The sequence below is a fragment of the Anolis sagrei genome, chromosome 2, assembly GCF_037176765.1.
Source record: "Anolis sagrei isolate rAnoSag1 chromosome 2, rAnoSag1.mat, whole genome shotgun sequence".
Lineage (NCBI taxonomy): Eukaryota > Metazoa > Chordata > Lepidosauria > Squamata > Dactyloidae > Anolis > Anolis sagrei.
Genome location: NC_090022.1, coordinates 39,897,761 through 39,918,784, shown reverse-complemented (window position 1 = coordinate 39,918,784; position 21,024 = coordinate 39,897,761). Strand labels below are relative to the sequence as shown.

General features: G+C 41.6%; 1 protein-coding gene across 1 annotated transcript; it reads left to right on the top strand.

The window, feature by feature from the left end:
• Positions 1–3,189: 3,189 nt before the first annotated feature.
• PROK2 (prokineticin 2) lies at positions 3,190–20,472 on the top strand. Its single transcript, XM_060766349.2, has 3 exons — positions 3,190–3,535; positions 15,376–15,501; positions 19,222–20,472. Exons 1-3 carry the CDS (start codon positions 3,464–3,466, stop codon positions 19,345–19,347), a joined length of 324 nt encoding a protein of 107 aa, XP_060622332.2. The 5' UTR covers positions 3,190–3,463; the 3' UTR covers positions 19,348–20,472.
• Positions 20,473–21,024: the final 552 nt, after the last annotated feature.

The window sequence follows — 21,024 nt, the reverse complement described above, 5'->3', positions numbered from 1 at the left end:
CAGCTCCATGGCAGAATTAATGCAGCTCAGTGCTATGGAGTTCTGGGAGTCAGAATCATAGAATCATTGAGTTGGAAGAGACCTCGTGGGCCATCCAGTCCAACCCCCTGCCAAGAAGCAGGAAAACCGCATTCAAAGCACCCCCAACAGATGGCCATCCAGCCTCTGTTTAAAAGCTTTCAAAGAAGGAGCGTCCACCACACTCTAGGGCAGAGAGTTCCACTGCTGAACAGCTGTCACAGTCAGGAAGTTCTTCCTAATGTTCAGGTAGAATCTCCTTTCTTGTAGTTTGAAGCCATTGTTCCACGTCCTAGTCTCCAGAGCAGCAGAAAATAAGCTTGTTCTCTCCTCCCTATAACTTCCTATCACCCATTTATACATGGCTATCATGTCTCCTCTCAGCCTTCTCTTCTTCAAATTAAACATGCACAGCACTTTAAGACACTCCTCATAGGGCTTGTTCTCCAGACCCTTGATCATTTTAGTCCCTTGCTTCTGGACACTTTCCGGCTTGTTAACATCTCCCTACAATTGTGTTGCCCAGAATTGCACATAGAATTCCAGATATGGTCTAACCAAGGCAGAATACTTGTAATTTGGTGAGGCATCTTTTGACCTTGTCAAACTTCAAGCTCCCATAGCATTGAGCCATGGCAATTCAAGTGGCATTCAGCTGCATTAATTCTACAGACACACCCACTGTCTCACTTTTGTGATGATGAAAGAGATGAAGGGCTTTGTACACGCACACAGGAATAGTTAGTCAGTGGTCACAGATACAGTCACCTCTCTCTATTTAAAGATTCAGCATGTATTAATTCAATCATATTTGAATTATTAATTATTAAATATTGATTCAATACGTATTTTGTCCCATATGTAAGCCACCCTGATGCCTTTGGGGAGATGGTGGCGGGGTAAAAGAATAAAGTTATCATCACCATCATTATTCATGGCTTGAAAATAGCATTTAGCCACACCAGTTAAAGTGGCATCAAACTGCATTCATTTGACAGTGTGGGTGCACCCACTCTCTCAGTAACCCACAGTTTTGGAGCATTCGGAATAAGGGGTGCTCAAGCTGTACCACCTATGGTCACATCTACACTGTAAAATGAATGCAGTTTGACGCCACTTGTAACTGCCATGGCTCAGTGCTAGGAAATCCTGGTAGGTGTCGCTTTTCAAGCAATTTAGTCTTCCCTGCCAAAAAGTGTTCGTGCCTCACCAAATGACAACCGGCGCATTCAATCATGGCATTTAAAGGGGTGTCACACTGCATAAGTACAGAGCCCCCAGAAACTCATCCAACCCAGACAGGGTCTCTCCAAAGCTGGACAAGGACTGGTGTCAACATAGGGTCCTTCCACCCAGACATATAATCCAGAACATGAAGGCAGATAATCCACAATATCTGCTTTGAACTGGATCATTGAAGTTTGGGAAGTCTGGCCCAATTCTATCATTTGTGGGGTTCAGAATGCTGCTTGATTGTAGGTGAATTATGAATCCCAGCAATTACAACTCCCAAATGTCAAGGTCTATTTTCCCAAACTCCAACGGTGTTCACATTTGAGCATATTGAGTATCTGTGCCAAGTTTGATTTTGTCATTTGGGAGTTGTAGTTGCTGAGATTTATAGTTCACTTACAATCAAAGAGCATTCTGAACTCCACCAATGATGGAATTGAACCAATCTTAGCACCCAGAACTCCCATGACCAACCGAAAACACTGGAAAGGGTTGGTGGGCATTGACCTTGAGTATTGAGTTGTAGTTCACCTACATCCAAAGAGCACTTTTGATTCAAACAATGATGGATCTGGACCAAACTTGGCACGAATACTCAATATGCCTAAATGTGAACACTGGTGGAGATGGGAGAGAATAGCCCTTGACCTTTGGGAGTTGTAGTTGCTGGGATTTATAGTTCTCCTACAATCAAAGAGCATTCTGAACCCCACCAATGATAGAATTGGGCCAAACTTGCCACACAGAATCCCCATGACTAAGAGAAAATACTGTGTTTTCTATATTGTCGAAGGCTTTCATGGATGGAATCACTGGGTTGTTGTAGGTTTTTTGGGCTGTATGGCCATGTTCTAGAAGCATTCTCTCCTGACGTTTTGCCTGAATCTATGGCAAGCATCCTCAGATGTGGGAGCCCCCGGTGGTGCAGTGGGTTAAACCCCTGTGCCGGCAGGACTGAAGACCGACAGGTTGCAAGTTCGAATCCGGGGAGAGGTGAATGAGCTCCCTCTATCAGCTCCAGCTCCTCATGCGGGGACATGAGAGAAGCCTCCCACAAGGATGGTAAAACATCAAAACATCCAGGCATCCCCTGGGCAACGTCCTTGCAGACGGCCAATTCTCTCACACCAGGAGTCACTCCTGAGACCACAAAAAAAAATCCTCCGAGGTTGTGAGGACTGTTGGAAACTAGGAAAATTTATATATCTGTGGATCATCCAGGGTGGGAGAAAGAATCCTTGTCTGTTGGAGGTAGGTGTGGATGTTTCAGTTGGCCACCTTGATTAGCATATGATGGCCTAGCACAGTGGTTCTCAACCTGGGGTCCCCAGATGTTTTTGGCCTACAACTCCCAGAAATCGCAGCCAGTTTACCAGCTGTTAGGATTTCTGGGAGTTGAAGGCCAAAAACATCTGGGGACCCCAGGTTGAGAACCACTGGGCAGTTTTCAAGGTGTAGCTTCTTACTGCCTAGGAAATCTTTTGTTGAGAGGTGATTAGCTGTCCCTGATTGTTTTCCTAATTTCCCAATTTTCCTAGTTTCCAGCAGACCTCACAACCTCTGAGGATGCCTGCCATAGATGCATGCGAAACGTCAGGAGAGAATGCTTCTAGAACATGCCATACAGCCTGAAAAACCTACAACAACCCTCTGTGCTTTCTGATGGTCTTTGGCGACCCCTCTGACACCCCCTGGTGACCCCCCCCCCAGGCGTCCCGACCCCCAGGTTGAGAAACGCTGCTCTAAAGCGTCAAATGCAAATGGTCTGATGCCCCTTTGGGCTGCCATGGCTCAGGGCTTTCGACTCCTGGAGTATGAGAAGCCCTGGCAGAGAAGGCGCTGTCGAACGGCGAGGCCACTTGTTGAGCTGTCTCGCTCGCCCTGCGTGGCTGGGGACTCCTGCTTCCCCGCTTCTGGAGAGACGTGCGTCGGGACGGGGCGGCCTCGCCGCTCTTTGCGCCTGAGTGTGTCCCTCGCGCGTCGCCGGGGGCCACCACCGGGTGGGTGACTCATCTCGCCTCTGAATGGCAGCCCGGAGCTTTATAACGACGGCGGCGGGGGCTCGGCAAGCGCTGTCCGCGGGACGGAAGCAGAGGCTGAGCGAGCGCCCAGGGAGAGAGAAAGAAGGAGGCAGCGAGAGAGAGAGAGCCCCGGGGAGCGCCAGGGAGACGCGCACAACACCGAGAGAGAGAGAGAGAGGGCTGCAGCCGCCATGAGGAGCCTCCGCTGCGCCCCTCTCCTCCTCCTGCTCCTCTCGGCGGGGGACTCGGCTGTCATCACTGGGGTGAGAAGGGAAGGATGGGAGGGAAGGAGCGAGCGAGCGGAGGTCCCAAGGAGGGGAGCCCACGCGGGATGCCGTCGGGGTGGAAAGCTGTGGGAGCCGCCAATGTGCGCGCCTTCCTTTGCCGGCAAAGTCGGGATTGGCTAAAGCGCCAGTCCCCGCGGGTGGGTTGAGTGGAGAAATCGCTAATTACACGCCACGCGGGGTTATTATTTCATAGAGATCTGGGGAGGGAGACTGAGGTGAGAAGAGGTGGAGCATCCTTTAGTCCCAAAGGCTCCAAAATTGGTTCTGGATGGTGTGGGCGCCTCTCTACACCAAGCAGGGCAAACTTTGGTCTTCCAGGTGTTTTGAATTTCACCTCCCACCATTCCTAAGGTTGGCTCAAAGCCAAACTTAAAAACTGTGGCATAGACAAGGAGAACTGGGAAGCCCTGGCCCTTGAGCACTCTAGCTGGAGGTCAGCTGTGACCAGCAGTGTTGTAGAATTTAAAGAGGCAGGAATAGAGGGCGAAAGAGAGAAACGTGCCAAGAGGAAGTCAATCCAACCCCGACCGGGACCGCCTTCCACCTGGAAACCAATGCCCTCACTGCAGGAGAACATGCAGGTCAAGAATAGGGCTCCACAGTCATCTATGTACCCACCACACTTGGAGGGCAATCTTACTCTGACAACGAGGAATCGCCTAAGTAAGTAATGGCTGTTAGGAATGGTGGGAGTTGAAGTCCAAAACACCTGGAGGACCAAAGTTTGCCCATGCCTGATTTACATTGTAGAATGAATGCAGTTGGACACCACTTGAACTGCCATGGCTCAATGCTATGGAATTGTAGGGATTGTAGGTGATCACATCATTCTGTGATGCCTTCAACCTCTGCAAACTTTGTTTCATGCTGAAGATTCTCAACAGTATTGTGCATAAAATGTCATTCGGGCTGTGTGGCTAAGGTGTATAGAAGATGTAAATAAGTTTGTTGTTGAGACTTGGGTCCCATCTCCATTGTTGAGCTCCCAGTGGCACAATGGGTTAAACCTTTGTGCCTGCAGGACTGAAGACCGACAGGTTGCAGGTCCGAATTTGGGGACAGCGCGGATGAGCTCCCGCTGTCAGCTCCAATTCCCCATAGGGATGGTAAAACATCAAAACATCCAGGCATCCTCCTTGCAGATGGCCAATTCTCTCACACCAGAGCCGGTTTGCAGTTTCTCAAGTTGCTCCTGACACAATAAAAAATCTCCATTGGGTGCAGGGAGATTTCTGAAGTCCCAGACACACCTGATGTCAAACATTGGGAGAGTGTTTGGAAGAAGTGAGGTTTATCTATATTTGTGTTTAGAAAGGAGCTCGCCTTCTGAGCTCCTTCTTTTGACTCTAGGGGCCTCTGAAGGGGGTTTGTAGATGTTTTCGGAGTTTCCCAGTTCAAAGCCCACCCCAATACTCTGGGCTGCTTCCTTTGATTCTAGGTGCCTTTGATTCTAGGTTCTAGAGTTTGTGAAGGCTTATCTTCAGAGTTTCCCAGTTCAAAGCCATCCGTGAAGGGTTTTTTTTCTGTGTCAGGAGCAACTTGAAAAACTGTAAGTCGCTTCTGATGTGAGAGAATTGGCCATCTGCAAGGACATTGGCCAGGGGATGCCTGGATATTTTACCATCCTGTGGGAGACCTCTCTCATGTCTCGGCATGGAAAGCTGGAGCTGACAGACAGGCGCTCACCCCATCTCACAGATTTGAACTGCTGACCTTCAAGTCAGCAGTTCAGCCATCACAAGAGTTTAACCCATTGCACCACCATGGCTCCATCAATGAAGTGATGGTTGTGATTAGGGAGAATGTGCTTCTCATGAGAGGACATCCTTTCTGTTTCTTACTTAAGGTATATGGAAGGGTAGTAAACTATACTCATTAGTATTAATATTGTTGCCTGCCTCTCACCATGAATCAAGGCAGGAAAGAGCAACATGTTAAACTATGATACGAAACATTTCACAACATTTAAAAACACTGAGATATTCTAAAAGCATCACATCCTATCTGATTTTGGAAGCTAAACAGGGTTAGCCCTGATTAGTACTTGGATGGGAAATTGGTAGCAAACACAAAGTTTGCTGGAAGAAGGAACTAACAAAACAACTTCAGAGCATTGCCTATCTGAGGGCTCTTCCCACAATATCTGCTTTGAACTGGGTTATCTGAGTCCACACAGCCGTATATTCCAATTCAAAGCAGAGAAGGTGGGATTTTATTCAGTTGTGTGGAAGGGGCCTAAGAAAATCCTCACATGAGTCAATATGAGACTTGAAGTTGTGAGAATTGGCATGACAAAAGTTGCAGATGTTAGCTCGATTGTGGGGAGGCCAGGAGGCACAAGCTATGGGAGTATCAGGAATGGGAGGGAGTGCTGGGGGCCATTGGGCTGATTCTGGTGCCTGAAGCTTAAGACAGGAGGTGATGTTTTGGTACTGGGGCCTCTGTACACACTTGGTACCAAACTCTGGGAGGCAGGAGATTTGCCTCAGGGAGGGAGTCTGGCTGAGAAATGGTCTCTGATGAGTTGCCACTGGGAAAAAGAGGGTGGGAGGAGTGCTAATGACGGTCGCCTTAGTTACTGAGATAACTTCGGCTTCTCTTCCCAGCAGCTGCTATGGCACTTTCAGGCAGAAAGAGCTGCTGCTGCTGTTCATATTGGATAACGATCCATCAGGATCAAAGGGATTATCTGGTTTAAGTGGTCTGATTCTAAGCCTCCAGTGGTTCAGTGGAAGGGAACCTGAGCTGGGCTAACCTGTCAGTGAAAGTCTTTCAGGTTGACTCAGCCAAGCCCATTGTGTAGGAAGCTTAGGATAGTGCTACTCAATCTGTCTCATGTGGGGGAGAAATTACTATTTTTCAGTTGTGCCAGGGACTGGTACTATACTTGTCAATTGGCTTCAACTGTTTTTCTTTCCTGGAGACTGCTAGGGTCTGACAACTATCAATTTGAATAGCATTGTCTTAAGATGGAACTGGAGCCCCCAGGAGCACAATGGTTAAACCCTTGTGCCAGCAGGACTGCTGGCTGAAAGATCAATGGTTCGAATCCAGGAGCAGGGTAAGTTCCCTCTGTCAGCTCCAGCTTCTCATGCAGGGACATGTGAGAAGCCTCCCACAGGATGGTAAAATGTCCAGGCGTCCCCTGGGCAACGTCCTTGCAGAGAGCCAATTCTCTCACACCAGAACTATGTTTGGATATGAGCTTCAGATTGCAGCCTTAAAGGAATGGTGTGGGGGAGCCTTACTGAGTAGTGAGACATGTGTGTGTGTATTCCTTCAGATCACTTATCAACTTATAACAACTCCATAATTTTCACAGGGTTTTGTTAGGCAAGGAAGATTCAGAGGTGGTTTTGCCAGTTCCTTCCTGTGAAATACAGCTTACAGTCCCTGACTTTTGTTGGTGTCCTCCTATCCACATGCTGACCCTGCTTAGCTCCCAAGATAAACAAATAAATAAACCATCTCCCAGAGGGACTCGGGGCATCTTACAGAGCTCTCAAAGGTGCAAACACATAAAATACAAACATTGTAGAAACAATAACATAAAACATTAATAGCTAACATCAATATCTCACTTCACAAACCCCTTGGTTAAAATCAGTAAAATACAGCAATAGCTTCAGGTATAAAACAACAATAATCAATCTCAGTTATGTAAAGTGCTTAGTCCAGTGGTTCTTAACCTGTGGGCTATGGACCACCAGTGGATGGTAAGGATGAAAATTTGGTCCACGAGCTTCCTTTTACTTTACTTATTTTATTTATTTTATTTCTGCTCCTTTCATGCTGCCTGCCACTCCTTCCCTGTTGCTGACCAGGGCATATGTTCTGTCTCAGAAACTAGAGCTGATGTGGTCTATCCAATGCAATTTTCTGAATCAGCACCCCAATCTGAATCTAAAGTTGACCAAAACCTGATTTTCAACCCTTTTGGTACTAATGTTGGAGAGTGGTCCCTGGTCAAGTGGTCCCTGGTCAAAGTGGTCCCTGGTCAAAGTGGTCCCTGGTCAAGTGGTCCCTGGTCAAGTGGTCCCTGGTCAAAATGGTCCCTGGTCAAAGAAGGTTGGGAACCACCGACTTAGTGCAATCTAAAGGTCCTCGTGTATATTTATTAAAAGAATATAGTCGAAGACCTATTGAAAAAAATACACCTCTTCAATTGTGTACAGAAAGCTTGAAGAATGGGGGCTAGTCTGATCTCCCTCAGGAGGGCATTCAAGAGAAAGGGGCCACCACTAAAAAGGCCCTCTCTCTTGTCCCCACCATTCGCACTTGAGACAGAGGCAGGACTGAGGGAAGGGCCTCCCTGGTAGATCTTAATGCCCATGCCGGTTCATAGAAAGATATGCAGTCTCGAAAATAGGTTGGACCCAAAGCGTATAGGGCTTTATAGATCAGGTAGAATGAGTCATTTAGGCTATTACAATGGGCTATAAGATTGTGCTGTTAATTGTTTGATTTGACAATGTAAGAAAATTCCTTTTTGGGATGAAATGTTTCTTGCCCCTCTTCCTCAAAGAGGTTTTTTTTTTTAGTGATGCAATCTCTGCCAATGCTCAGTACACATACTGAGCATTAGCAGAGATTGTATCACTTAAAAAAAAACTCTCTTCCTCCTTTACCTGTTGCCTTTCCAATAAACTTGGATGTGATTGATTCTGTGGGAAACTTGAGAATGAAGCAAGACTGTTATAGTTCTAAATTTCAAAACTTAAAAGCTCCCATTGCCTCTATCTGAGTGTACACAAACCTTCTTTGTCCTTGAAAAAATGAGCTATATCCTTTTACATATGCATCTTCTGCTAACTATTTTGCTATTCTTAAATGTGAACAATTATGGGAACAATTTATATTTTCTCAAGAAACACTTAAAGACAATGTTATAATATTTGGGCTATATAAAGCATATTTCTCTGACATCTTGAATCTATTTTATGTTGGATCCATTGTGCCTTTGATCTTGAATCTACAGCCTTTTAGCATTTCACTGTCAACACCCTTCCCCCCAGCAGTTGGTTTCTATTGTTAAGTTAGGTGCTTATTTTAAGGTCAAACTGGTGGAAGGAAAGACACAAGAAAAGCAGGATGGAGACAAACAATTTGAAGGGATGTATTCAGTGCCTCTGACATGAATTGTTAGGATTATCAGCTGAAGGAATGGGGAGAATTGGGTAGTTCTGTGTCTTATCAGCTCCAACATCTGCTGCGCTGCACTAATGTTGTGTGTCTTCAAAAGTATTCAAAGTGACATTATGCTTTCCATTTGCGTGGCTGGCATCTGTGTAAGCAAAGGATTGTTGTGACAATCTCACTGTCAGTTCTTCCAACCAATACCACTTACACAAGCCAACAAATATTTTTCATCAGATATAATTTTAGGTCATTCTTATAGAGTTTGTTGCACTGAATTCAGATTTGTGTTTATTTTTTTTCTCTATCATGTGTAGTTTTTGCGATGAGGCTAATCAAATAATTAATGCATTTACACACTGATATAAATAGAATCTAACTGATATCAGTCTATAAATGCATTAATGATTCAATTAGCCTCCAAAATTGTGTTCTGGATGTTGTGGGTGCCTCTACATCAGGCATGGGCAAACTTTGGTCTTCCAGGTGTCTTGGACTTCAACTCCCACCATTCCTAAAGTTGGCTCAAAGCCAACCTTAAAAACTGTGGCATAGACACCAAGAACTGGGAAGCTCTGGCCCTTGAGCACTCTAGCAGTGCTGTAGAATTTGAAGAGGCACGAATGGAGAGCGAAAGAGAGAAATGTGCCAAGAGGAAGGCGCGTCAAGCCAACCCCGATCGAGACCACCTCCCACCTGGAAACCGATGCCCTCACTGCGGGAGAACATGCAGGTCAAGAATAGGTACATGTGATACAGAAAAAATAAACACAGATCTGAATTCAGCACAAAAAGCTCTGTAAGAATGATCTAAAATTATATCTGATGAAAAATACTTGTTGGCTTGTGTTACACGAACATGAAGTGAAATGTGCACACTTTACAGTAGTCTGTTGTAATGTACAATTTGTCATGATGGAAAAAATAAAGACATATTTAAAATCATAAAATTGATTTAAACTGTGCTACTATCATTTCTGACAATTACAAAAAGTTTGATTTTGTTGGTTTGTGTTATTGTAGCATTGTTTGTGGTAAATTCTCTATATTGATTGAAGAACCATGTGATTCTATCTATCTTCTCCTACATTGGAGGAAATCTACAAACAGAAGGGTGTTTGCACAAATGAATTTTGTACATAGGAGCATCCCATTCAGAATTTGTCATGCAGTTTGTCACTGGTTTAAGAGCTATAGCCCAGTGCTACAAAAGCATGAGAGTTGTAGTTCTCTTTGCCAGAGAAGGCTAAAAACTGCGTAAATCTCCACTTCCCATGATTCCATAGCACTCAGCCTTAGGAGTTAAAGGAGTGTCAAACTGTATTAATTCTACAGTGTAGAAGCACCCCAAGATTGCATAGGATGGAGCCATCAGAGATATAAGGTAGAATTTTTTTCAATGCTCTATTTTTTCCATGGAAAATTTGCACACCACAAACACACACACAGCATACAAAGACAAACAAATATAATTATCCTTAATTATCCAGGCTATTGTGCTGCAATCTGTCATGTCAGATAGACTGAACCTAGCATGTAAAATTCCAATTATTCTTCTGAGGAGGCAAACACCTTTGTGTTCAGAGGGACAGCCTGACAGATGAATGTGCCACTAAGCTTGTTTCTATTTCACAAAGTCTCTTGCTTCTCAATCAGTAACACATGCAAGAAGTCAAGACAAAATGTGATAAGTTGCCCGTGTCCACAGACTCACATCCATCCTTTATTGAAGCAGAATGTTCAGTTAATTGTACTGGAACAGATTTTTTTTCCCCTCAACTTGAGATGGAAGTGATAAATTGTACAGAGAGTGAGTCAGTGAAGCTGAAGGTGATACAGTTATAACTCAGAAAAGGAAAGTTAAACTGTTGGTATATGATACGTCAGGTGCATATTTTTAGAAATATTAGTGTTCTTTATAGGTAGTAATTTTTGTCAAGGATTACGAAATAGTATTATAACAAAATAATTGTCCCACAAATCTTTGAATGAACACAAATATAACATTTAATTGAAAGATGCAAAGTTCAGATAATGTAATTTAGAGTTTTCTGCTACTCCAAGTGATGTCAGTTGTTAGCTATTAGCTGATGGTCCTTAGGGTGTAACCAGGAAAGAAATGTTATGTTTCCAGGAAAGAAAAGTTATGACCACTGGGTGCAAATATTAGCCCCCACCTTGTCCACTTTTCAGAAAGACCTGAAGATGTGGATGTTCCAATGAGCCTTCAAATAATAGTTCAACTACTGATCAGGTCTGCCTTTTAGTAGGATCTCCAGCACATTATTCCCAGCCCCTGGCCTTACAGTTTATATTGCACTGTCCTGTCTTGCCCTATTTGTCTCAAACCTGCATGTGCCCACTTTCTCAGCCATTGGTTGTTTGTTGTTTGGTTATGTTTCATGGTGTCTTTGGTTTTATTGTTTTAATATAGTTGATTGTTCTATGTTTTTAATTGTGTTGCTTTGCAACCTTTTTTATATCGGGCTTTGTCCCCATGTAAGCCTCCTCAAGTTCCTTTGGGGAGATGGAGGCGGGATACCTACTTACTTAGGCAATCCCTTGTAGCTCGAGGATGATGATCTTCCAGATGTGATGTCTTGGTGGTAGGTCCATAGGTGGCTGTGGGGCCCTATTCTTAATCTGCATGTTCTCCCGCAGTGAGGACATCAGTTTTCAGATGGAAGGTGATCCCAGTCAGGGTTGACTTGATACGCTTTCCTCTTGGCACATTTCTCCCTTTCTCCCTCCATTCATGTCTCTTTGAATTCTGCAGTACTCTTGGTCAAAGCTGATTTCCAGTTAGAGCACTCAAGAGCGAGATATAAGAATAAAGTTATATTATTATTGTTATTATTATTTTGCTGACACAAAAACACAGTATGTCACAGCAAACGAGATATATATGCTGGATTTTGTATCACAAAATCACAAGTCAAACATTTCCCAAGTGTCTAAGACTGTGTGATGTATTTTCGAATGATGCGTGCAGATCCAAGTAAGATGGCATTATTATTGTTGTTGTTGTTATTATTATTATTATTATTATTATTATTAAATTGTGCCAATATCCAGATCATTGGGATGGGGAAAAACTGATGCTTCACATCAGATTAGAATTTTGTACTGGTCCTACATTTTCCAGGGAACCCACATCATTGAGGCCCCATCTACATTGTTATACACTGCAGCTTCATAATGCAGTTATATGAGTCTACACTGACAAATAATGCATTTAACCCCCTCAATGGATTGTCACCTTGTCGTGGTAAGGGAGCTTTCGTGTTGCAATGAATATGCGGGTGTAACCACCGGAGTCATGCACTCCCAGGAGGAGCCACAGGGGAAGTTCCAGACCAAACACAATCTGAAGACCTCAGGTAGAAGACAACATGGTACATGTTACAATGGCTGTGAAGGTGGAAGAAGGCTGCAACACACTGGGAAGCTACTGTCATCATGTTAACCATGCCACTGGTTGGGACCATCATTCTGTGAAGACCATGTGTTGATCGGCCATGCACCGACCTCCACTCATTATTATTAAAAGTCATGCACAGGCATCTTCCAAGAACTTGGAAGGTCATCAAACTTGGACAATGAGGGATCGCTTAAGAAGAATAATGCAGTCCGATGCAGTTAAACTCTATCATGGAACTGCATTATATGGCAGTGTAGTTGGGGCCTGAGAGCCATGGCAGTTGCAGTGGAATAAAACTGTATAAAACTGAATAAAAGGTATCTGAGAACATCTTGTAAAAGTGGTTGGGAACAATCAGTTTGAGGAAGTATAACACAAGGTAGATAGAACAATTGTTATCCTGATAATGCTAGGAAAGAAAACAGCTATAGCAAAGTGTAAGGAGATGTATGTATAAGGCTGAGAATTTAAATATTGCTTTCAGTTTTCCCAAAATACCGAGGTGGGCAGTCTGTCAAAGTGGAGAAATCAAACATCAACAATCCACGGAGTAACATGTTTTATCAACCCAAAGACATATACAGTTCAATACATACTATGCTTATAGGGCAATATAGAGGGCCCTTAATTGTGTGGTAATACATTTAATTGACATTTCTACAAAATTATGAAGTTATCTGAAAAATAAACCTCTGATGAAATTAAGGGTGTAAATTACACTCCAATTATATATTGATACACCATAGTGGGGCATTTAAGAAACTGGACAAACTCTGTATATGTGCCTTCAAGTTGACTGTCAACTTGTGGCAGCCCCATGAATTTCATAACATTTTCCTAGGCAAGAAATACTCAGAGGTAGTTTTGCCATTTCCTTCCTCTGAAATATAGCCGCTAGAACTTACTATTCACTGACAATCTCCAATTCAAGTACTAACCAGGACTGATTTAGCTTAGCTTCCAAGATCAGACAAAATGTAGTGGCTTTAGGGTCTATAGGTGCTTGGTCAAACCAGTCTGGATAATATTTTCTCAAACCACAGCAACTTGGTAAATGTGTACTAAGACACCAGATTTGTTACTCAAATTACATACTGCTTAAACAGTGGAGTATAGTATAATTATATTCATAATGAAATCTTCCAGAGTGCAGATTTGTTTCAGAGGACACTAATGCTTTCCTCAGAGCCATTATCTGCTCATAATCCCATACTTATGAGCCTACTTATTTATGAAGCCATTCTTCAGCAAAATCTTAGACTGTTTTGCAATTTTATTACTTCAAATAAAATGTCCCTAAAATAACATTACTTCTACATAGAAATAATTATATTGGCATTCAGTGGAACTTACTCCTAGGTAAGTAAATATAGAAATCCAACAAGTAGTTCCTTCATATTTGTTATTCACATTTTTGATATAATTCAGCCAAATCCCATTCTCTTTACTTTTAATTAATCTCTACAAATGATTTTTCAGATTTTTTCCCCACTATGAAATGCGTTTGAAAATATATTTTGGTATACATGGCAACAATTAGTTTACAGGGTGACAAAATCTAATAACTTCATCCGTTTGTTCTCTAGAAAAAAACTATAAAGGTATCACAAATTTAAAAGATGTTTCAAAGTGTTAGAATCTAGATTGAAAGAGGATTTTTTAGGAACACCCTCCTTCTCATAAATGACTTTAGGCATCACAGTTATTTTAATCTCTGCCCCAACAAAGACATGCTTTTTGGCATAAAAGTTACCAATGATTTGTCCACTGCATGATATTATTCTGGAATCCATCCTGTTGCTGCAGAATTAGCATCCAGACACCAGAGAGAGGATCCTACCTAATACTGGATTCATTTTATAAAAATGCCATCTACTATGTTTTCCTGTGACATGGAAGCTAATTTAATATGTCATAATGAGTATATATAACAATAAAATAGTCATTGACCCATCCTCTTATTTTATCTGGCCATACTCACAATATCAAATAATGTAGTAGCCTAGATCCAGTAGAAGATACTGTTTTGAAGCACATTTATTTTGATCAGAGCCATATGACTGACTTGAACTGATGCCATGATAGAATTCAGATTGCCAGAAGTTAAATAATTATTTTCTAAGATCCATTGTTAATCCCAATTAGAGTCAATCCATTGAATCAATGAAATTACTATTGATTTGATAGTTTGCTCTTCTTGGGACTATTATTGGATTTAAGCCTAAAATATTATGTCACAAATCTAAATCACTACATTGGAAAAATTACCATAATTTCATTTTTTTAAGATGCTGACAGTTGATCAGATTTTAATCTGCTGTTTTCCAGGGCCCTTCGAGACAGGCCAGAAATGTGAGACTTGTCATGTCTCAGGGAAATGCAAATTTACTGGGATTTCCCAGTTTACTCCAGATTAATAAAACACCTGGAAAGATCTGGACCTTAATGCAAGGTCCGAATCTTTCCAGGTGTGAGCCCTGTGGGAACTGACTCCCAAGATCGCTTCCGCAATCCCGGGGGTCAATCCCTACTATGATCCCCATCATTCACCCTCCCTTTCCCCCTGCCCCCCAATTCATCCCGAAAGTTTATATGAGGAGCCTGGCTGCATGCTCAGGCCCCTCCCTTGAAAGCTCCTAGCCTGTGAAAGTGATGTGTCATTTTCACACACCAGGAGATTTCACTGGAGGGTCCTGAATATGCAACTGGGCCCCTCATATAAGTTTTTGGGGTAAATGTTGGGTCTGGGGGCTGGCTCCATGCCCTCCTGGGTCAATCTCTTGTTGACCCAGGAGGGCATGCAGCCATCCCTCAGGGAAAGCCTGGGTTTGGGGTGGGTGTGGGGCCTCAATTCTGGTAGCCATATAATATCTCAATTCCTCCTGGGATTGAGGCCTGTCTGGAAGGGGTCACAGTCTTCTTACATATACACCCTTTATAATACATGTTTTTAGATATGTAGTACACCCCTGGGGTTTGCTTTCAGGACCCTTGCAGATACTGAAATCCATGGTTGCTGAAGTCCTATTATATTCAATGGAGTTGTAAAATTGTGTCCCTGATATTAAATGACTGATTCAAGATTTGCCTTTTGGAACTGACATGGGGAAGGATTTTCAAGCCATGGGTGGGTCGGTCCAAGGATACAGATTCTGCAGACACAGTGGGTTGCCTATATGTGAAGATAATGAGGCAACGCTATACATTCTCAATAATTTTGTTTATGTAATGCTCTGTGCGTCTATTTGTTATATTTCAGGCTTGTGACCGAGATCTGCAGTGTGGTGAAGGCATGTGCTGTGCCGTCAGTCTCTGGATTCGAAGTCTGCGGATGTGTACACCAATGGGCGACTTGGGAGAGGACTGTCATCCTTTGAGTCACAAAGTAAGTGTGTTATTCTGGGACCTCATGTGAGACTATAACTGACAGAGTAGAAGGAAATGTGGATATATTTTGTTGTGAAGTCAGACTACATAAAATAGTACCCATTGCAAAAACGCAAGAAGGTATATATTATCCAGGAAGTTTTCTTTTTATGGAAATAACGTCATAGGAACATACGCAAATAAATATATTACTGTCAGTATTATTCTGTAAAAGATTTAAGATAATAAAGGTTCAGTGTTTTTCATCTGTATTACAGAGTATGAGCGGTGTTTTGCATGCCATTCTTGTCTCAAGTGATGCTGTTGATTTTTGGAGCTATTACTTTTTTGAGTGGGCAAATTGTTCTGATGTTCACAGCTCTTCATTTTGAAGACACATTTTTAAAAGAAACTACTAAAGACATAACATCAACATTATAACATCACATGGATTGGATATTGCAGCTCTTCTTCTAAGCTTGATAGCCTGCTTTTTCTTCCAGCTTCTAATTGCCAGTCTCTAAACCATGTTTTTACAGTCTGTTCCAGTCATGTCTATGATATGTTTCTAGTATATAAATTTACACAGCATTAGTCAAAAGGATTTCACAGAGCATTGATGCTATTACAGGCAACTAAAGAAGTCTACTTACATAAATAAGTTCTTTAGACTCCCTGGGTTGGATTCAGACTGTGTCAGCTAAAGTTAACACCAACTCAGATAAATGGTACTGATGTTATGACTAACTTGTGCCATTACTTAACTAAGTCTGGAATATAGATCTAACCTATTAATGTAAGACTTTAAAACACTTTTTGATGATGCTATTTAAATACATTCTCTTATGACAGTGGTTCCCAAACGTTTTTTGACCAGAGACCACTTGACCAGGGACCACTTTGACCAGGGACCACTTTCCAACTTTAGTAGCAAAAGGGTTACGAATCTTTGATCAACTTTAGATTTGGTTTGGTTATTTGGGGTGCTGATTCAGAAAATTGCATTGGATAAACCACATCGGCTCTAGTTTCTGATACAGGACATATCTGTGCTTCCCCATAGAAACCCATATTTAATAATCTAGAGCTAATGTGATAATAGTATTCTTTTGTAGATAGTCAGCCTCTCCCCTCCCAACATTCCCATTTCCTTGGCACTAGAAGAGGGTTTCGTGAGACCAGTAGCTCTAGTTGCCGCATGGTTTCGAGGCAATAGTATAGTAATGGTGAAGCCGCAGACCATATTTTCGTTCTTGCGGACCACAGGTTGAGAACCACTGTCTTATGGGAATAGAATCCAAATCTAAATTTCTACTGCCTAGCCATTGTCAACTAAACAGGTATAAACGATCTCTTGCAACTATGTATAGATCTCTTTTTTCCACTACACCTATATATTGCAATCATCTTTTAGCTGCGCTTTTTTTAAAAAATAAAGCTAGTAAGGAATTATATATAATGCAAAAAAGCATAATGGAGCATGTACAGATACTACTCTTACTTATTTAGCAACTCTTACTACTTAGCAACTGTTTGTTCCCATACATGTTTACAATGATAAAACAGGACATCTAGAGCAGATGAAAGGATTTCAACCTTTGACTTGGAAACTTCCCATCAAAAATTAAGGTTCCAACTACATGGAACACATGGGCCATAATGAATTAATTTGCTCTTCTTTATGAGATTGGGCTACAACAGAAGATTCCCAGGCTCGTCTTACTATACCTCTCTAGATGGTGGTATCCAAATGTTGTTGCACTGTAACTCTTATAATCTACCCACATCCAATGGGTATATATTCTAACAACAGAGAGCCACAGTTGCCCATCACTCCTCTATATGGAAGATTTGCCTCCATTCCAGAAAATAAGAACTGTACTCACCTAAGTTCCTTATGGGTGTACTGTTGAAAAAGCAGCAGGCGGAGGAAGAAATGCCACTGATGATTTTTTTGAAACTAATGGCATTGCTTTGTGCCATTTATGGCTTCACTTGTGAAACCATTAACTGTGCTCTAATGTTATGCAGTTCTGCAAGTCTTGAAAATGAAATGGCTAGTGGCTGATGTATTGAGAATTTCATTTTCCTTTAAGTATTAGCCTTAGAGATTGTCAACTATTAAAAACGCCAAATACTGAAGTTCATGGTTCAATTTGCATGTACAAAGCAGACATCTTCAGTTTTATCTCTCTGTCATACCACTGTATTTAAACTCAGTCTCTAAGGACAAGCCTAAATTGAAAGCATCTCTCCCTCACCATACTAGATTTGCTATAGGCATTCCTTGTTAAATCAAACATAGAGAGCTTGTGAAGTGGACCACCAACTGATAAAAGCTGATCAGAAATTATTAAAGGCATATCTTCCAATTTGGAGGGTTTAAAGGTTCAAATTTTAGTCCTTCTGGCAAAACTTGAGACTTTCATTTAACCCATGCTGTTGTACCTCTGTGTGGGTCAATGGATGGAGAAGCCTTGAAGGGGCTGTTCTTATTAGCCAGAGAAGGCTGGAGAGGAGCTGGACTTAACTGGAATAAGGATTATATTCTTTTAAACTTAAATAAAGTATTATGCTTGTCAATTCTGTATTTAGGGAGGCACAAAAAATAAAGCCAATGTGAGCTGCCAATTTTGTACCTCTTTCTTTTGAAAGCTACTATAAATGAATATGGCAAACACAATCACAATTTTAGTCCCATTTTTAGCACAATACAAATTATAAACTAAATTGAAAGCATATTCATTATCCCAGAATTTCTTTGCATCCAATAAGATTTGGAGAACTTTCCTACATATGATGCACAGTAAGATTTCAAATTTTGATGCAAACCCTCAAGCCCTAAAAGATGGAGGTGAACATATGTAATAGATGTCCTTCTGTAAAGACTTCATATTTTTGTCCTCTCTTAAATGTATAATTGAACATCCAACTGGCTTATTCAAGGTGAGAGTGGCCTAATCCTTATCCCTGCTTACAGCAGCCTTAAACTGCATCTACATTGTAAGATTACTGCAGTTTGACACCACTTTAACTGTATGGTTAGTTTTAGTTTGGTGAGGCATTAATATTCATTGGCAGAGAAGGCTAAAGACCTTGTCAAATAATGACTCCCACAATTCCCTAGCACTGAGCTATGACAGTTAAAGAGATGTCAAACTGCATTAATTCTACAGTGTAGATGCACCCTTTAGTCCAGTGGTTTCCAACCTTTTTTTTTTTGAATGGTGACTACTTGACCAGGGACCACTTTGACCAGGGACCACTCTCCAACATTAGTACCAAAAGGGTTACTAATTGGTTACTGGTCAACTTTGTTGATTATTGGGGGTGCTGATTCAGAAAATTGTATTGGATAGACATCAGCTCTAGTTTCTGATACAGAACATATGCCAAGCAGCAGTCACCATCTGCTCACCCAGAGAAAACCATATTTAATAAGCCTCGGCACTATAAGAGGGTTTTGTGAGACCAGTCACTCTCATTGCAAAGGTGTAGTAATGGTGACCCGGCAGACCATATTTAAGTTCTTTCAGATCACTGGTGGTCCATAGACCACAGGTTGGGAACTGCTGTTTTAGTCTATCCATCTAGAATGCAGTCTTCCTCTTTTCCTACCACCTTCCACGTTTCTAGTGAGTCATCTCTTTTCTTGATATATATATCAGTGTAGAAACATCATTGTTTACAAAGGGCACTGGAAGTTTCACTGAGAATTCTTCAAAATATTTGTTTCCAGATTCCATTCCGTGGAAGGAGAATGCATCACAGCTGCCCATGCTTACCTAACCTGGCTTGCATCCGGGCTTCGCCTAACAAATACAAATGTTTACCGGACTTCAAAAATGAAGATTTCTTTTTTTAGCACACACACACACACACATATGGTGAGAGATTTTGTGGTGTTGCTTATTTCATGTACTAAAACCCTTGTAATAGTGACAAAATTGTTTGCCAGAGGAAATTTGTAAACATACTTTCTCTCCTTGTAAACATTAATATTATTACTATATTTAATAGCGGCCATGGTGATTTTATGCTAGATCTTTATCTGGAGTTTTTTGTATGAACTTGTGACCTACCAGTCTGGATGCATCAGGCACGTACGGCCGACTGTGAGACACCCAGTAAACTTCCTGACTTTCTTGCCTGAGGAAGGAAGGAAGCAGTGTCAAGAAACTAACCGGCAGTCTCCAATGCATAGCATATGGACTGAATTTAGGTTGATGGGTCACAAACTGCAGGCAAGTACTAAAGGAATAGTATGGTGAGCTCTTCTCTCCAAAATCTAGCTTTTCAAAGAGGGTTTAACAGGTTGCACATCTAGGGCACTGGACATCCAGAACTGCCATGTCAATTTGCATCAATGAACTAAGATTTTTCTGAAAGTACACAGCTTGACTGAAAATATTTTGTACAGCAATATGATACACATGAAAGGAGAAAGGAAGCACATTTAACCGTGACTCATTCACTGTCCTGTCTCCTCTCCTGCAAAAGGGAATAAGGCTCCAGAAAGATGACAAAATCCAGGTAAAACAAACTGGCAGAACAAATTTGGCTCATGGGCTGGAGATTTTAGCCCTGACTTGAGGAATCTGAATAATTACACAATGAATATGAGAGGAGAAAGATTTGTTTTGAATTTTATCTAGCTTAAATTAAGAACTTGTCTGAAACTATATGTATGAAGGGTACTTTCTATTTTTAAAAAAATCCAATAATCTTTGGAATTGAAATACCCGATTGTCTGTTATGTAAATATATTGATATTGCTATGCAAAAATTCTGTATCAGAATAATGGCAGTATGGCATTATATTTATTTAAGAGTATATTATTATTATTATTATTATTATTATTATTATTATTATTATTGCACAGTGGTCTCTGCTTTTTATTCTACACCAGTTACTACCAACATAAAACTAAGAAATTATACTTGTGGATAAGTTCTGTGGAGAGCAGCAAATGTAAAAGATGCTGAGGGCCCTTCCACACAGCCATATAACCCAGAATATCAAGGCAGAAAATCCCACAATATCTGCTTTGAACTGGGTTATCTGAGTCCACACTGCCATATATTCCAATTCGAGGCACATATTGTGGGATTTTCTGCCTTAATATTCTGGGTTATATGGCTGTGTGGAAAGGCCCTTAAAAAGCTTTGCTCTTTGCAGTATCTACCTCTCTACCCATTTCCTTAGTATATCTTCCTTAGTATTGATTATTAGCAAATGTGAACTATTTAGGTCAGTGGTTCCCATCTGTTCGCCCACAGAAAACCATATTTAGTAAGCCTTAGCACTATAAGAAGATTTTGCAAGACAAGTTGCTCTCATGACAACACTGCAGTAACGGTGAGACTGCGGACCCTATTTTAGTTCTTGAGGACCACCGGTGGCCCATGGACCATAGTTTGGGAACCACTGATTTAGGTAATTAGTTTCTCCTAATTCATGAACAATCATTATAAGTCTTATAAGTTGATTTTTTTATTCATATAGAACCTGTCCAAAAGACTGCTAAAATGTGAGAAGTTC